Genomic DNA, 18916 nt, shown 5'->3' on the forward strand with positions numbered 1-18916 from the left:
TCTCCTTTGTTTTAAGGCAGTCTGTAGTAGGCTTTTAACGCGTGATTCCTTCATATAGGCGTTTTTTTAAATTAATTTTTATTGGCGTGTAGTTGCTTTACAATGTTGTATTAGTTTCTGCTGTACAGCAAAATGAATCAGCTATGCATATACATATATCCCCTCTTTTTTGGATTTCCTTCCCATCTTATAGGCGTTTCTTGCTGCCTGAGTACTTGCCTTATGCTGGGATTTTTCATGAACGTGGACAGCCTGGCTTGGCTACTCACTCTTCTGTTAACAGGGTCCTGGCAGGTAAGGAGATGTTTCTTTGGATTTTGAAAATTTAAAGGGGGAGGGAGCCGTGTAAAGCTTTCCCCTCCTTTACCTATGTTGATGTGATGGCATCTTGGCATCTGGCTGAAAACTCTTTTTTAAGGTCTTGTACTTGGTTCCTTACTTCAGGGCAGGAAACTACAGATTGAGGAAAGCTGCTTCTTTTGCCCATTCCCACTTCCTTCAGACATCTCTTTTTTAATTAATTATTTATCTGTTTTTGGCTGCGTTGGGTCTTCGTTGCTGCACACGGGCTTTTCTCCAGTTGCAGCGAGCGGGAGCTACTCTTTGTTGCAGTGTGTGGGCTTCTCATTGCGGTGGCTTCTCTTTGTTGTGGAGCACGGGCTCTGGGCACGCGGGCTTCAGTAGTTGTGGCATGTGGGCTCAGTAGTTGTGGTGTGTGGGCTTAGTTGCTGCACAGCATGTGGGATCTTCCCAGGCCAGGGGTCGAACCCATGTCCCCTGCATTGGCAGGCGGATTCTTATCTACTTCGCCACCAGGGAGGTCCCCAGACATCTTTTTAAAAATTTATTTAAACCATTTGTTTCTTAATCCAGCAAATAGACTTTTTAAATTGAATGATAAAGATGCCTTGCTCATGTTTTATTGTTGAGGTACGCATGAGCCAGATCCTGTGATTTAATTAGGACTGAAAGCACACCTCTCCAACCCATTGCTGCTGCCAGCACATGGAGTTTCCAGGCCCTGTGGAATAATCTTCAGAGGAAGAAGGAGGAGAGGGACCCATGGAGCTGGCTTAGAAATTTCCACAGAATAGAAAATGGACTGGACAAACCCAGCCGAGGCAGTTTTATGGTGGCTGAATAACTTAGTGACCAACGTTTTGGGGCTAATATGCGTGATGTGACTGGGCTGAGACCCAGTGTGTGCTGCTGCTTCTGGGCAGTCTAGAGAAGGAAACAAAGCAGAATCTATTTTTTTTCTAACAAAGGTTTTTCTCTTTTCCTCCTTCCCCCCCACCTCCACTGCCAACTTGTAAATTTATGTATGTGAAGGCATTAAAAACTATAAAAATCAAGCCACATTTTGGTGTATTTTTTAAAAAATAAATTAAATGTTTGGCTGCGCTGGGTCTTCATTGCTGTGCGCAGGCTTTCTCTAGTTGCAGCGAGCAGGGGTTACTCTTCATTGCGGTGCACGGGCTTCAGTAGTTGTGGCACGTGGGCTCAGTAGTTGTGGCTCGTGGGCTCTAGAGCACAGGCTCAGTAGTTGTGGCGCATGGGCTTAGTTGCTCCACAGCATGTGGGATCTTCAGGGATTGAACCTGTGTCCCCTGCGTTGGCAGGCAGATTCTTAACCATTGTGCCACCAGGGAAGTCTCTTGGTGTATCTTTAATAAGCATCTTTATTTTAAAAATTCAAATGACATTACGTTTTGGAAAATCTGGGCCACGTGGTGGTTAAAGGTAGAGAGGGATCCGTGTGAGGCAGTAGCACTGTCAGGCTGGGGGAGTATGATTTCTGACCAAGCTGTTGTGGCAGCTGGTAAGCCATGGGACCTGGCTTCCTTTAAGTAGCAGTATCCTTGACCCAGTGTCAAGGCCTAGAAACCCCAGAAACCTCAATGGTTTCTCTCTACTGGACACCAGGGCTTCATAGGCCCAGGCTTGGTGGGGGAGTAGACTGCACCATGGTGTCCTGACAACCTTGACTGAGGAGGGCCCTAGTCAGTAAACAGACCCCATGGCTCTCCTTGCTTGGCGCTTCTGTGTGGCTTGGCTAATGGCACGTGGAAGCTCCTCACTGGCAGATAATCACTTGCTGCCAGACCGTACTACAGAGTTCTTCTGCATCCTTCTTTGTTCCAGACGTCTGCCTCTACCACCCAACACAGCAGCTCCCTGCTCCTCTACTGCTGGGAAGTCTCTATTTCCTTTGCATTTAGTTTTTTTGGAACAGCTGTATGTTGTTTTTCTCTCCTTTGATCTAATAACTCTTTACCTCCATTTCTTCTTCCCTGCTTTATGCCCAGAGGTCTGACCCCAAATAGCCCAGTTTCACTTATGGATACCTTTGAATATAGGGGTTATGTTCCAGCAGGCAGTTTACAAACATGAAATCTACTGAGAAAAGTTCTCTAACAAAAGATGTAGAGTGCCTTGAGAGGAAGGAAATCTAGGCTCTCAAGAAGCTCATTCTTGAATTAGATTAGCGGATGGTTTCCATTCACATTTAAACTCATTTCTCCCATTTTCTCAAGATGCATGTTGCAGAGTATCCACTGGCCTTTTCTTCTTTTTTCTTCTTTTTTTTATTGAAGTATACTTGATTTACAATGTTGTGTTAATTTCTGCTGTACAGCAAAGTGACTCAGTTATACACATATATATTTTCTTTTTATATTATTTTTCATTATGGTTTATCCCAGGATATTGAATATAGTTCCCTGTGCTATACAGTAGGACCTTGTTGTTTATCCATTCTGTATAGAATAGTTTGCATCTACCCCACTGGTCTTTTCTTAAATGCCCTCATCATTTGTAGACATTTGGATGTCCCTCCAGATTCTGTTGACAGTTTTGTGTTACTTTTATTCTTCTCTTGAGAAAATTCCAATGATAATAATAACAGCAACAAAAAAAAGCTTAACATTCATTGAGCATTGGCTGTATGCTAGGGAGTGTTTTAAGTGCTCTTCCTAGTCATATTTCATTTCATTCTCACAGTAATCCTATGAGATGGGTGCTATTATCTAACAGTGGTGGGAACTGAAGCCCAGAAGGCTAACTTGCCCAGAGTGATGCAGCTAGAAGTAGAGGAGCCAGAAGTGAACCAGGCAGTGGGACTTCTGTTTCCTAGTCTGCCTGCCTCCCCACAGCTATTTTTAAGGACAGAGCATCAAAATAGCATTCTTCTTCTAGGTCCTTAATCTAGAAAAGGGAAAGAGGTCCCAGGGAACTTGGCTGATCTTCAGGGGTTTTCTTATTTGTTCTAATTCCTCTATTTTAAGTGGTTTCTAGACATAGCTTTTTGTGACCCAGTAGTGCTTGCTAAGGAAAATCTTATTATATAATAGGCCTTTCCCCGAGCCTTCATGCCCTCCTGGACACAGATGTTTTGCTTTTTATTAAACTTATTTTGTGATCATGTAATAGATAGAGCTGCTGTAATAATGGCTTTTGAAGTGAAGACAAATTAGTGTTTTAGCAGTAAGCACTCCCAATTTTCCTGGAAAGGCACTTTCTCTTATATGATTGGAATGAGGTTGTGATGGTCTCAGAACAATTAGATTCAGTAGACGTTTGTTCCGCAACTGTGTGCCAGGCACTGTTGTAGGCTACCAGAGTGAATAAGACAGACAAGATCCCTGCTCTTCTGTAGCTCAGAGTTTAGGTGGTTGGCTGTACCTCAGTCTTGCTGTTTGGTTCTTAGCTCCAAATATAAGGCAGAAACCTTTGTATGGTGAGTGGCTTTTTGTAGGGGTGAAGCATGGAAATTTGGCAGACCTGGAGGGACAAAGTATATACACACCTGCAGTTTTAGGAGGCATTACCAGTGGCAAATGAGTTTTCAATGGACCCTAGCCAAAGCCATTCAGAATCATCAACAAAAATGGATTTGCAGAAAATTAAGATCCATTCTGCCCACTTCCTCCCACAAGAGCCTGAAAGCAGTAATATAAAACAGAAGCTGCTACAGAGAAGTGTTTTGATAGTCTGTTAATCTTCATCTCTTCCGCCTTATCTTGTTGTCTTCTCCACAATTCTGTAGGTTCCTGGTGGCCTCCAGTCACCCATCAACCCACACCAGGCCCCTTCTTCAGCAACACAAATTCTGAACCTGTACTTAAAGAGGTATAACTACATTTAAAGCTACTGCAACTTTACCGGTATATTTTTGGGGAAACACGCAAAAGTCTGGGGCGCTCCCCCTGCTGACTTTTTAGCAGACAACTCTAGCTCTGTATAGTAATAGCAGTCTGTAACAGAGAAGGAAATGAAGTTAATGACTGCCTACTATGGGCCAGGTACAGTCCAAAGTGCTTTCCCATACATTATGACAGCCGTATGAAGTAGATAGTGTGTTTCCATTCTGTAGGGAAGAAAGCTGAGGTTCAGAGAAGTTACATTACTTGTCCAATATAATGCAGTGAGAGGCAGACCTGGAACTTTAAACCAGGTCTGCCTGACTCATAATAACTCTGTTCTGCCTTCTGTGCCATGTTTTGCCTGAGTTCAAGTAGCGAGTATCTGCCGAAAGGTTCTTAAGCCTATAATATTTTTCTGCATGCTTGAGACCTGAAATAAGTGAAATGAGAAGCCCTGGCATTTGACGTCTTCCTGGTAATTACTGGAAGAGAAACGCTGAGGGATAGGGACCTGGGTAGTGTAGGGTATTAGTTATCTGTTCTGTCTAATCTTTTTGACTTTCATCCTAATGAGCATCTGCTCCCAGCAGATGTGGTCCTGATGGATTTAATTTAGTATTTTGATTAAAATCAATGGGAAGTGTCAGGATTTTTTTGCTTCTAGCTACAGGTCATTGGGGCCTGGTTGAGTGTCATGGGCTTTGTGCCCAGTCATCCTAATTTCTCTTAGGATTTGTTCTTTGAGCCATTAGTTTAGGAGTGTGTTTTTCAATTTTTACAAATTTCCTTCTGTTGTTGCTTTCTTATTTAATTTTACTGTGGTCTAAGAACATACTTTGTATGATTTCAGTTACTGTAAATTTATTGAAACTTGCTTTATGGCTTAGCATATGGTCTGTTCTGGAGAATGTTACCTGTGTGCATGGCAAGGTTGTATATTCTTTTGTTGCCGTGTGGAGGGTTCTTTAGATGCCAGGGAGATCTACTTGGTTGATAGTGTTATTCAAGTTTTGTATACCCTTGCTGATTTTCTGTCAGGTTGTTCTACCCATTATTAAGAATGGAGTATTGAAATTTCTAATATTATTCCTGAATTGTATATTTCTCCCTTCAGTTTTGTCAGTTTTTGCCTCATATATTTTGGGACTTTGTTGTTAAGTACCTATATATTTGTAATTGTTTTGCCTCCCTGATGAATCAACTTTTTCGTTATAAAATGTTCCTCTATCTCGTGTAATATTGTTTTTTTTTTTCCAGGTATAGATGATGGTACAATATTATATAAGTTTCAGGTGTACAACATAGTGATTCACAATTTTTAAAGGTTATATTCTCTAGTAATATTGTCTTTAAGTCTAGTTTTTCTTACATCAGTATAGCTACTCCAGCTCTTTTATGGATGTAGGTTGTGTAATATATCTTTTCCCATCCTTTTACTTTCAGCCTATTTTATATATCAGAATATAAAGTGTGTCTCCTATAGAAAGCATATAGTTGTTTTTTATCTAGTCTGAAAATCTCTGCTGTTTGATTAGATTGTTTAGTCCATTCACATTTAATGTTATTAATATAGTTAGATTTTTGCCTGCCATTTTGCTGTTTGTTTTCTGTATTTCTAATGTCTTTTTTTATTACTGTTTCTCCTTTACTAACTTTTTCTTAAAATTAATTAATTTGTTTCTTTTTATTTTTGGCTGTGTTGGGTCTTTGTTGCTGTGCGTGAGCATTCTCTAGTTGCGGCAAGTGGGGGCTACTCTTTGTTGCAGTGCACGGGCTTCTCATTGCAGTGGCTTCTCTTGTCGAGGAGCACGGGCTCTAGGCGCACAGGCTTCAGTAGTTGTGGCACGTGGGCTCAGTAGTTGTGGTTTGCGGGCTCTTGAGCGCAGGCTCAGTAGTTGTGGCACACGGGCTTAGTTGCTCGTGTGGCATGTGGGATCTTCCCAGGCCAGGGCTCGAACCTGTGTCCCTTGCATTGGCAGGCAGATTCTTAACCACTGTGCCACCAGGGAAGCCCCTACTGACTTCTTTTGTATTAACTGGATAGCTTCTAATGTGCTATTTTAATTCCTTTCTTGATTTTAAACTGTACTTTATCAGGATCTACTTCAGACTTATAGAGAGTTGATTCTGGTAAGATACAGAAACTTTGTTCCATTATAGCTACATTGTCATACCCCTCCTTTGTGCTATTATTGCTATGTATATTATGTCTATATATTACAAACCCAGTGATACAGTGTTACAATTTATTGCTTTATGTAATCTCATATCCCAGGCATCCTTCTGTTTGCCTGTTGTGAGTAAAATAGAGCTACCCCTTTTGCAAGAATTTACTTTTCTTTTTCTTGTTAACTTTATTTTTGGTTGTCTTTTGCCCCTCTCCTCTTTTTTAAAAACAGTGGTCCTCTTTCTTAGATATTCCCCACTTTTCTGGTATCTTAGGGAATTACTCTCAGGAGGCCTGTCTAATCTAGTTTGGCCAACTAGGTGGACATCTGGGTCCTCGGGCTTGCTGACATTTAAGAATTAGTCTAATTTCTCAATTTAATATCATAGTTGTTTAAGACAACAGATGGCTTAATTACTGTATATCAGATCTTCATTTGAGTTGGCAAATCTAGGAAAGATGAAAAGTAGTGAATACAGTTGAAGGCCATCGTGGTATACTTACATGAGTATGAACAGAAGTGAATGATAATTCTGGTGTTGGACCCTTTATCTCCTTGGCTGGACCCTTCTCCATGTTCTTTACCTCTCCGGTACTGGTGTTGGACCCTTTATCTCCTTGGCTGGACCCTTCTCCATGTTCTTTACCTCTCCGGTACCCAGTTGCCAGGCTAATAAAGTAAGTGGCACATTCCAACTCAACATCAATTAAGATAGCTGTTTATGAACCCCAGATTAATGGACAATTAGTGGTGGTGGTACTAGCTAGGGCCTCTTTAATAATTAACCCAATTACCTTTCATTCTGCTCCAGTGATGAAAGTAAAGGCGATAAGGGGCTGGCTTGGTTGCCTGGGAAGCAGCTCCTTCCAGAGAACCCAGCTTTCATAGATGCCTTACACAGCATCCAGGGCCTTTTACTGATTTGGTTTCCACCAATCACTGGAGCATCCATGTTCTCTCTACCCCAGCCCTTTGCTGCATCTCCTTATTCCACTAGTGAGAAGTATGCTTGTCAAGAAGCTAGGTCCTGGTTTCTAAGCTGAATTATCTGTGCTTCTTCAGGCTTTTCTAGAGGAGAATATTGGGCCTTGTCAGCGAACTTTTCTGTTCCTTTTATAATGTGTGACTAAGTTTTTCTGTGCCTCCATCTCTGTCTACCCTAGGAAATTTCCTCTTGATCTCTCCCCACTGATGCTTAACACCTGTGCTCTTTCTGTACCGTCACTTTGAAATGTACATAGAACTTTCTAAATGCTTAGCATTTTCCAGAGCTCTTTGGGTCTTTTTTTTTTTTTTGCTGTGTTGGGTCTTTGTTGTGGTGCTGTGGCTTCTCTTGTTGCGGAGCACGGGCTCTAGGTGTGCGCGCTTCAGTAGTCGTGGTGTGTGGGCTCAGTAGTTGTGGCTCACGGGCTCTAGAGAGCAGGCTCAGTAGTTGTGGCACACGGGCTTAGTTGCTCTGTGGCATGTGGGGTCTTCCCAGGCCAGGGCTCAAACCTGTGTCCCCTGCGTTGGCAGGTGGATTGTTAACCACTGCACTACCAGGGAAGTCCTCTTTAGGTCTGTTAAAAGAATTTAATGGTTCTGCCCTTAAAGGAGTTTACTGTCTAGCCAGGTTGTAGCCTGAGTTTCTGTGTGTTTTTTGTTTTTGTTTTAGCCCTGCCTCTAAAAATTTAATAATTCCCCTGAGAATTTAACTGCCAATCCTAATAGATTAGCGTGTGTGTGTGTAACTCAAACCTGGGCTTGGACCAAGAATTTCTGGGTTTTGGTGCAGTTTGAAGTGACTCTGAATGTGCCCCCATTTGTGTTTTGCACGCGTCTGTGAGCCTGAGTGGAGCTTGGGAAGGACAGCTGCCACTTGCAGTGTAGAGTTGGTTTGAGAGGCAGTAGAACAAAATGTTCAAGAGTTTGGGCTCCAGAGCTAGACTATCTAAGTTCAGATATTCATGCTGCTACTTCCTAGCAGTGTAATCTTGGTTAATTTATTTTACCTTTTCTTGGGACTCAGTTTCTTCATCTGTAAAATGGGTGTAAGAATAGTATTTAGCTCGTAGAATTGTTTTGAGGATTAAATGAGCTAACATATATGAAGCACTTAGAATAGGATTTTTTTTTTGCACAAAGTAAGTGTTCAATAGATTTTAGCTATTATCATTATGATTTTTATTGTAAATCTTGGGGGCCAGCATGAGTTAGAGCTGTGCTAGTCTCCTCAATGATTATAACCTTGCTGATCTCTCACTGTTCTTCTGTTTTCCTCAACAATGGTGCACTTCCTGGGTACCAAGCAGGGCTTTCTCCCCTTTGCTATGGTCAGAGAGTTGGAAAAACTGGGAGCTTGTGCTCTAAGGCACCAACAGATGGTAACCTGAAGGTCCCTGTGTTGATAGTTTGACATGCTAATGTGTCCATTGTTGCCTGTAGTCATGTCAACCAAGGGGGTTAGATTAGAGGAGTCAGAGTTTGCATTTGAGAAACCGTTTTCTGTCTCCCATCAGAACCTGCGCTCATGAAATAAGCATCTACTCTCCAGACTAAGTGCTTGCTCCTATGTAACCTTGGCAACATGGGACTCTCAAAGTGGACCAATAACATCAGCATCATTTGGGAACTTGTTACAAATGAAAATTATTGATCCCTACCTCAGACCCACTGAAGCAGAAATTCTGGTTGTGGGCCTAGGAATTTGTTTTTAAAGAGTCTTCTAGGTGATCCTGGTGCACTTGAAAAATTGAGAACCACTGCTCTAGATTAACTCATTAAAGCTAGGAACAGAGGCAGAGGGAAGAAATGGGAAGAGACGACTTGCCACACATTAAGGAGTGTGCCTGCAGGAATCTAAGATTTGTTGGTCCTAGTGAGCTCCTGGCGTATAACTCTTCTTGATCTGGAGCTAAGAGTAGTGGGGGAAAAAATGAATGAATTTGTTATTACCTACAGAGTGCTCAGCTGGTATATAAGCCATTTTTACTCGATAAGCTTTTATTGAGCTTTTGTTGTTTATATGGTACACTGTTAGGTATATGATAGTACCCAGATGAAAAAGACATGATCTCTGCTCTCCATAAGCTTACCGTCTACTGCGTAAGCCCATCGTGCTCAGAAATAGCTGTAGGACAGTGTGTATTGTGCTAAATGCTAAGGTAGACGTATACACAGAAAACTGGCTATGAGAGCACAGAAACTGCCAGCATTTCTACAGCAGAAAATATGAGTCTATTAAGCTTTTATGCTGGGACAACAGGTTCTTGTCAGCTCTGCTAGGAGTTTTATTCCTAGGAGAAATTGACCTATAACTTTTCTTGTAACTTCTTAACCAATTTCCTATCTCTTCCCCTTCTTCCTCCTGAAAAAGAAAGGTTAGCATCAACATATCTATATTGAGACCCCGCTGTTTACTTGTACTGTAAGTTCTCTGTACTCTGGGGCTTCCCTAGACCTAGAGTGATCTCAAAGTTTGTTGAGTCCTGTGGGTTGTGTACTTCTTAGAAATACTACTCATTTTGAAGGTGCCAGCTGAAGATGCCCTCTAGGGCTATAAGTACCCACTGTAATGCCAGGACCCTTTTACTTTTCTTAGGTTATGATTGGTATGTGCTTTGACATGTTTTGCAACCCCTCAAAACAACAATATAGAAATCTACAGCGGAGATGTGAGGAAAGAAAGAGCAAAATATAGGTCAAAGCCCATTTTTTCCAGTGGAGGCAATAGCCAATCTCCACTTTACTTAAGATTAGAGGTCTTATACATACTCTGGAAAGACTTGAAACAGTCTTCTTTGCTGTCCCATCTACTCCATCATTTTTTACCTAAGTGCTTGATATGAATGTTAACCCTCCACCTCCTTCTTTTTTTTTCTTTTTTTTTTGCGGTACGCGGGCCTCTCACTGTTGTGGCCTCTCCCGTTGCGGAGCACAAGCTCCGGATGCGCAGGCTCAGCGTCCGTGGCTCACGGGCCTAGCCGCTCCGCGGCATGTGGGATCTTTCCAGACCAGGGCACGAACCCGTGTCCCCTGCATCGGCAGGCGGACTCTCAACCACTGCGCCCCAGGGAAGCCCCCCACCTCCTTCTTTTTTAAAACTCTGATCTCATATTAGCTTTTCTTCCTCTTTCTCAGACCATGTCCTTGGGCAGTCTCATTTATTCCAAACTGACTGGAAATGCCATGGGAGCTGACAGACAGCACCTCTCACCCTCTCTACCAAAGTAGATCCAACCCATGGGTGTTAATTTCTTTTCTTTAACACCTGCTGATCCACAAGGCCAGCTCTTCCCCAGGGTCCTTGTGGCACTCAGCTAGAAGCCAAGAGTAAGCACAGATATCTTGGTATATAAGCCATGAGGTGGAAAGAGGCACCTGCAGGTGGGTGACCAGGGACCTTTTGAAGTGTTGAAACTCTTTGTGGGGTGGTGGTGGTGTTTCTTTTGGCCAGGTGTTTAGTGTCACCCCAGAGCCAGAAAGTTATCCTGTAACTACATACGTCAGCCTGTAAAAACACTCTCTCCTATTACAGGGGTACCATGATGAATCCCTGGGTTTATCATAAGCCCAGCCCACTGCAGCTGTGTGCCATGCAGAAGGGGCCCAGCTTCATTCCTACTGCCTTGAGCTGTGGAGTTGTATACTTTGGGACTGCTTGGCAAGCAAACTCATGATTTTTACTCTATGGCCCATGGCTGGTGAAGCACAAGCCAAAAAATATTCTTCTTAGAGAATTTCGTCCAGGCTACAAAGGAACAGAGGGAAAACTGGACAGGAGGTAAAAGGTGGAAGTTCCCAGTGGGAACAAGAGTCTTCAGGGTGGTTGGATATACTGTAGGCATGTGAGGAAAATATATCATTCATTTTCATGAATAAATCTGTCTAAAAAGGTGAATTTTCTCCAGAATCTGCCATATTGCCAGTGGCTGCTTTTGGTGGTATTTGCTCGTTTTTCCAACAGCAAGATTTCACAACAGAGGCTCTTTATTGTAATATCCCTGGACTAGTAACACAAATGAAAAGAATGACATGGAAATATCTAGTCCCTCCTGCTTATCGGAGAGTTTACCTAGGCAAATAGCTCGGAGACTGTGACAGTTTTATAGCAGCGTTTAAAATTTTCCAAAACACTGCCCCTTGTGCTGAATTGGCAAAAGGGTTGTGGACAGAAAGAATGCAGTAACTCAAGCTTAGATTTGACCATGAGCTGATGTTAGATCACATTTGCAAAATGTGGAGACTGTGGTGGAATACAGTGCTTCAAATGTGCTAAAAACAAAACAAAGACCCAGGAGCACTTACTATATGCCAAGTGGTGCTCTAAGCACTTCTCACATATTTCTTCACTTAATCTTCATAATATTCCAGTGATGTCCTGTTATTACTCATTTTTATAAATGAGGAAACCGAGGCATAAACAGATGAAGTAATTTGCCCAAGACCACAGCTAGTGCTTGACAGAGTAGGAATCAGAACTCAAGCAATCTAGCTTTAGATTGGGACTTTTCAATTAGAACCGTCATGGGGTATGGGTGATTCCATGTTGGTAGAAAAAGAGGCTGAAATGTAAACTCTGGCTTTACTTTAAGAAAACAAAAATAATTTGTTCAGCTACAAAACTGCTACTGGGGAGGGCGCTACAAATTCTCATATACTCTTGTTGCAGCTCCTTTCCACTAGAAAGAGCCCTGTAGAAGAACTACATTCCCAAACAAATGACTCCTGAAGAGGTAATTACACTGTTGCCATCCCATTGGGAAGAAGGCTGGGTTGGTGATTACATTCCAAAACAAAGCTGTTTGGGTATAATTGCACTGTGCTGTTCTTACCAGTCTGGGGAAGGCAGGCCTCTGGTCTCTATCCACATTTATTTTTGAGATGGAATCCAAATAGCATTCAATTAATAGGCAAAGCCTAGGCATAGGGAAGTCAGCCAAAAGAGCCAAGATGACAGACATTAACTTGCTGTTGGCATTTTCCTTCCACTGAAGTTTTCCAGACCTTTAAGTATCAGCAAATTTGAGGGAGAGACCATTTGAGGAAATATATTTGGCTAATGAAGGGTTAGAGACCCCTGCTTAGACGCTGTGCCCCAAAGCCCTCATTGGTGTTTATACATGAAGAGGAAATGGTTAGGTGGCAATGAAATTTCCCTCTCATCAGGAGTTTTTGCTCTATCAAAAGTTGGCCCTTCCTTAAAATCTTTCCCTAAAACTTCTGGTGTGTGTGTGTGCGTGTGTGTACATATATATTTATATTTATACGTATTTATATTTATATTTATACGTATTATATGTATTTTGTGTGTATAGCTTCTAGTTGTCCATCAAAAAGCCCCTCTCTGGTTCTGTTGAGATTATAAGGCTAACTTTTGTTAAATTTCAGCAATAATCTCTAGATCTGGACTGGAAGAAGAAATTAAACTAATTATTTTGTTTTATGATTCAGAGGACAGAAAACTGCCAGTGACCTCTTAGGCATGCTTGTTGAACTGGAGCAGAGAAAGGGGAAATATCTATGTTATCAGGTTGAGGGTTACACAGACCCTTCGGAAGTGGTGTAGCCTTGGCCGTTTTATCAGTTAGCTTTTGCTGCCTCACAAACCACCCCTAAATTTACTGGCTTTAAAAAAGTGTTTACTGTTCCTTAAAATTCTGTGGTTCCTGTGTGCAGTTCATCTGGTCTGAGCCAACTTGGCTGCTCTGTGTCAGTTGATGACTTGGCTGGGTATTGATGGTCTTAGTTGGTGTAATAAGCAGGACATTGGACCGCTGAAGATCTCCACATACTAATCGCTGGAACCTGTGAATATGTTACTTTATTTGGCAAAAGAAACTTTGCACATGTGATTAAGGTTACAGATTTTGAGATGGGGAGAAGATACTGAATTATCTGGGTGGACCCAGTCTAATCACATGAGCCCTTAAAAGTAGAAGAGAAAGGCAGACAGGTCAGTCCAAGAGATGCAGTGATAGAAGATGGGAATTGTTTGGCCCTCAGCTAACAGTCAGCAAGGGAAAAAGAACCTCAGTCCTGAAACTGCAAGGAACTGAATTCTGCCAAAAACATATGAGCAAGGAAATGGATCCTTCCCTAGAGCCTCCAGAAAATAACATAGTCCTGCCACCACCTTGATGTTAGCCCCATGAGAGCCATGTTGGTCTTCTGACCTGCAGGAATGAAAGCTAGTAAATTTATGTTAAGCCACTAAGTTTGCGGTAATTCATAATTATAGCCGCAGAAAACTAATAAAGATGGCTTCACACATATCTGGCAGTTGACAGGCTGGTTGGCCTCAGCTGGATGACTTGTCTCTTTTCTCTTCACCAGTTTCTTCACACAGTGTCTCAGGCTTACAGAGAGAAACGAGCTGTCAGGCCCCAATACACAAGCACTTTGCAAGTCTCTGCTGTCACTTTTGTTATTGTCCTGTCAGCTAACGTAAGCCACATGGTTAAGCCCAGAGTCAGAGAGGGTACTCTCTTTAAGGGCATGGATACAGGGGGGCTTAAATCATTAAAGGCCATTACTGTAACATTCCTCCACAACGAAGTAGATTTTTGAGATCTGAGGTAACCTGGTAACTCATTCTAAACAAACTGCTTTTTAAAGTGTCCTTACATATACATGAAAGGAAAGTTTCAGCATACCAAGGGATACAGATGTACAGATTTTGAATTCCAGAGAAGCATCTTGGTCTATATCATTATTTGGTTTATTCAGAGAGACATGAATTTAGAAATTACATCCAAATGGATAGCTAGATCCTGGTTTTCTAGACATAGCATTTCAGAGAAACTGCCTTTTCTCTTTCTCTGTTTTCTGGGATGTAGCCCTCTATTTCTGTGTGCTGGAGGGTAAAAAGATGTGCAAAAGAGCTCTGTGGGTGGTTGGGCCCCTTGGGGCCACATGTATTTCTGTGTAGGAGTAAGACTGACAGAATTAACTGTGCGAGCACTTACTAAATTGGCTGTAAGTGAACCTGTACCCGTGGCATTATTTATAATCCCCAGCTCCTTTAACAGAAGCAAATTGGAAGAAAAGTTCCTAAGGCAAGGGATCTTTGTGTGCCCAGTCACTGTGGCACATTATGCGTTTTTATAGCAGTAGTTGGGAGAAGCTAGAATTCAGTTCTCCTCAAGCATAGGAGTTAGCTTTTGCTTGGCCTTATTGATGAGATTGGTTAAGAGCTATTTTATGGGCTCCAAATGTGAATGCATGGATTGGGCCTCAGGGCATATAGAGACAAATTTCATATCCACTAGTCATGCTTTTAGGACATCCTTGATGTTCAGAGCCATCTCCGTGATTGGTGGGATGCAAGCTCTGCTGTTGGTGAGCTCTGAATTTTGCACTGGGCAGTTGGGTTCAAAATAGGATGGCCTGTGTACAAGAAAGATGTATACTTATCATAGGAGATTTAAGCTGGCTTTCACAAGAACTTCATCCAGCTCAGCAGGGCACCCAGTGGTTTAGTGTGTTTACTGAACATCTCTTTGCTCTGTCTCAAAGCTTAGCCAAGATTCATGAAATGACTGTGAGGCATAAAGGGAGCTGCCACAGCTTGGAATGTGTGTGTGTGTGTGTGTGTGGCCATATTTTCTACTAGAAAGTGAAGAGAAGCTTAACCTGGCATGGGGAACTGTAGATTCCACTCCCCAGAGGAGTTGGAGCAGTGGTATGCCTTGGGAAGGAAGAAGAGTGCTGAGAATGGAAGTGTAGAGACTGTTTAAAGAGGCAGAGACTGTCCCCAAATAAAACTACAGATTGTCTCTTATTCCCTTGATAAGAGGTTAGAGTGTGTAGTGATGGGATTCAGCCAGTATCCTTCCATTCCTCTGCCTTTGCTCTTTGGGTCCCCTACCTTTACCTTTATTTATCATGGGTCATTGAATTTGAACTCGATGTTCTTTTAGGCAAAATGAATACAGCTAACATAAGACCTAATTGAGAGCTTATAAAAGTCACAAAGTGTTTCTTGGTCTCAATATTTTCATTGATTCTGCTGAAATGAGGTGACTGGGAGAAAGGGATAAAATGTTATATTGCTTACTAGGTAAACTAATTAAACCTGAACATATCAATACAAAGCTTGTGATAAGTTTTTTCAAATGCCCAGTTTCTCCACCCGCCATGTTCCAGGTAGAGAGACTACAGCTTAAGAACACCTGCTCTAAAGAAGTTTCCAGCTATTCTAATCTTTGTCTTACCAAGGAAGAATTTTAAGGTCCTATGGGGTAAAAGCAGCCAGCACCAAGGGTGAGCTTGGGAATTCTTAGATACCTCTCTGGCACCATGATGCAACCCAAGCTACCCTTAAAAATAACACCATCTAAGTGATGTGGCACATATATACAATGGAATATTATTACTCAGCCATAAAAAGAAACGAAATTGAGTTATTTGTAGTGAGGTGGTTGGACCTAGAGACTGTCATAGAGAGTGAAGTAAGTCAGAAAGAGAAAAACAAATACCGTATGCTAACACATATATATGGAATCTAAAAAAAAAAAAAGGTTCTGAAGAACCTAGGGGCAGGACAGGAATAACGATGCAGATGTAGAGAATGGACATGAGGACACGGGGAGGGGGAAGGGTAAGCTGGGACAAAGTGAGAGAGTGTCATGGACATATATATACTACCAAATGTAAAATAGATAGCTAGTAGGAAGCAGCCTCATAGCACAGGGAGGTCAGCTTGGTGCTTTGTGTCCACCTAGAGGGGTGGGAGGGAGAAGCAAGAGGGAGGGGTTATGGGGATATATGTATACGTATAGCTGATTCACTTTTGTTATACAGCAGAAACTAACACACCAAACTAACACACCATTGTAAAGCAATTACACTCCAATAAAGATATTTAAAAAAAAGAAAAAAATAATAATACCATCTAAGTGAAAACAGTGAGCTTGCTCTGCTGGCAGCTTCAGGACCTAACCTGTCCCCACCCCACCTATTGAACTGCCAGCCCTAAGACTCATTTATAGAATTTCTCGAGCTGCCACTGGGTGGAAGTACCAGAGGAATTGGACATAGAATTTGGAGGTTATAGTGGTGAAGGAAAGGCTGACTGGTGGTTTATGTCCTTCAGCTTCATGTTTACTTTTTGTCCCATTCTACCATTATTTCCAGGTACACTGTGTTTTAGTTTTGGTTAGTGTGGACTTATTGTTAGTCTTTGTTCTCAGGCATGAAGTGGAGTTGCTTACCTTTTCCTTTGTGTTATTAGTGTCTCTCCTACGTGGGACACTACGTGCTATGTGCTAATGCACTACAGAGAGAGACAGTGTTCTTTTCTGGCACCTGAAGAAAAATTGTTAGAGTTTAGAAATCTTGAAAAAAATTAATCATAGTCTTGGTATCTGGGGATCTCCTTTATTTAAAGATGCCTGCTAGGGGGGGCTTCCCTGGTGGCACAGTCGTTAAGAATCCACCTGCCAATGCAGGGGACACGGGTTCAAGCCCTGGTCTGGGAAGATTCCCACATGCCACAGAGCAACTAAACCCGTGTGTCACAACTACTGAGCCTGCACTCTAGAGCCCGCGAGCCACAAGTGCTGAGCCTGAGAGCCACAACTACTGAAGCCCGCTCACCTATAGCCCTTGCTCCGCAACAAGAGAGGTCACTGCAATGAGAAGCCCGTGCACTGCAATGAAGAGTAGCCCCCGCTCGCTGCAATTAGAGAAAGCCCGTGCGCAGCAATGAAGACCCAACGCAGCCCCCCAAAAAAATTAATTTAAAAAAAAAAGGAATTCTGGATAAAACATGGTAAATACCCTTTAAATAAATAAATAAAGTTGCCTGCTGGGAATTCCCTGGTGGTTCAGTGGTTAGGACTCCACCCTTTCACTGCCAAGGGCCCGGGTTCAATCCCTGGTCAGGGAACTGGGATCCCACAAGCCTTGTGGCATGGCAAATAAATAAACAAGCAAACAATACAATACGATACAATACAATAAAAAATAAAGATGCCCGCTTCCTTTGCCCTCTTCATTTTGTATGCTAGACTTCCCTCTTCTACGTCTCTCCTGATCTGAGACCTTAAAATGAGAGTGAAAAGGATATGGCAAGAAATTATGGGATTCTTATAGCAAGAGCTAAGCAATGTTGGTTACAATTTGACTATTTCACATTTTATAATTTTACATGACTCATGACTTTTGTGTGGGGAGCATAACTGAAACAAACTATCATACTTGAAGTGGCCTCAGGGCCCTGTCTGTAAAGGAAAATATTGGAATTTTGAGTTCTTAGACCTCATTTTGACAAATTGAATTATCCTCAGAACTCCTCTTATATCTTTCTTTTTTGTTTCTTTATTGGCAGTCTGTAATGGGAGGGGATTTTTGTGTGTGTGCATAAATAGACTCAATCAAACAATATTGCAGATTAATACAGGCAAGATTAAGGCCCAGTCTACTTCCCAGAGAAACACATGCCTCCCCATTCCTTTTTCAACCTAGGACCTGGACGTTAAACTTGAATATTTCACTTATGTTCTCCTTTGGCTTTGATGTTCGTAAATGTTGAACGTTAGGAGCTACCAAGGGGTCACACCCATAACTGCTTTCTTGTGAGAAGCCAAAGGTTTGACTTCTTCTTTTAATCATAACGAATCCTTTGTATTCCAGATTATACCTAGCATTGGGCCTTGGAGGCTGCATGCCAGTTACTTGACTAGGATTTAAAGTTAGTTGGTTTGCTATTCCACTTTCAGAAGGACCTAAAATACTTTATTATTTATTTATTTAAAATTTTTGCTGTTGATAAGACTTCTTTTCCATTTAAAAATTTATTCAGTCCATCTCACTCGTTTTCTCCTCTCCTCACCTCCCCTCCAGGTGCTTAGGTTGATCCTGTGGGAACATAATGTTTTCATCCTCATTCTGTAGATATCTGTGGACCTTCTTAAGCTGAGCCTTAAAATTTCCATTTCTCAGCTCTTCTCTGTGTTGCTTCTCTTATGACTTTCTTGACTTCAGCTTTTCTTTTTTAATTAATTAATTAATTTATTTATTGGCTGTGTTGGGTCTTCGTTGCCGCGCACAGGCTTTCTCTAGTTGCGGCAAGCGGGGGGCTGCTCTTCGTTGTGGCACCCGGGCTTCTCACTGCGGTGGCTTCTCTTACTGTGGAGCATGGGCTCTAGGCATGCGGACTTCAATAGTTGTGGCACACGGGCTTAGTTGCTCCGTGGCATGTGGGATCTTCCCGGACCAGGGCTCAAACCCGTATCCCCTGCATTGGCAGGCAGATTCGTAACCACTGTACCACTAGGGAAGTCCAACTTAAGCTTTTTCTCCCCATCTTTCTTGCTCTAAAGATCACGTCCAGCATCTCCTTAGAAGAAGATAGATAGGGATTAGATGTCCTCGGTGAACCAGTACTGTATTTCTCTCCTTGAGCCTAATTTTTATCTGCTAGGCATAGGGGAAAATCTAGAATGAGTATTAGCCCTTTGTATTGGGTTGGCCAAAAAGTTCTTTCAGTTTTTAAGAAAAAACAAAAGATATATTTTTCATTTTCACCAAGAACTTCATTGAACAACGTATTCACTGTTTTCTTCAACTACCTTCTGCCATTTTTTTAGGCAACTTCATAATTCCATCTTCCCAAAACTT

The 18916-nt window shown here is 42.0% G+C and overlaps 1 protein-coding gene across 15 annotated transcripts in view; it reads left to right on the forward strand.

Annotated features, from left to right (window-relative positions):
• The window catches only part of AMBRA1 (autophagy and beclin 1 regulator 1), a 173724-nt gene that overhangs the window by 76318 nt on the left and 78490 nt on the right, over positions 1-18916 (forward strand). For all 15 annotated transcript variants that reach the window (XM_089914857.1, XM_089914856.1, XM_089914859.1 and 12 more), the window contains one exon: positions 194-294. In XM_089914857.1, coding sequence (XP_089770983.1) covers positions 194-294 — 101 coding nt within the window. The remainder of the gene's footprint in view (positions 1-193; positions 295-18916) is intronic.

This window comes from Delphinapterus leucas, chromosome 7, assembly GCF_059928025.1.
Source record: "Delphinapterus leucas isolate spDelLeu-1000000601 "Yukka" chromosome 7, BTC_Dleu_Yukka2, whole genome shotgun sequence".
In the NCBI taxonomy this organism is placed as follows: Eukaryota; Metazoa; Chordata; class Mammalia; order Artiodactyla; family Monodontidae; genus Delphinapterus; species Delphinapterus leucas.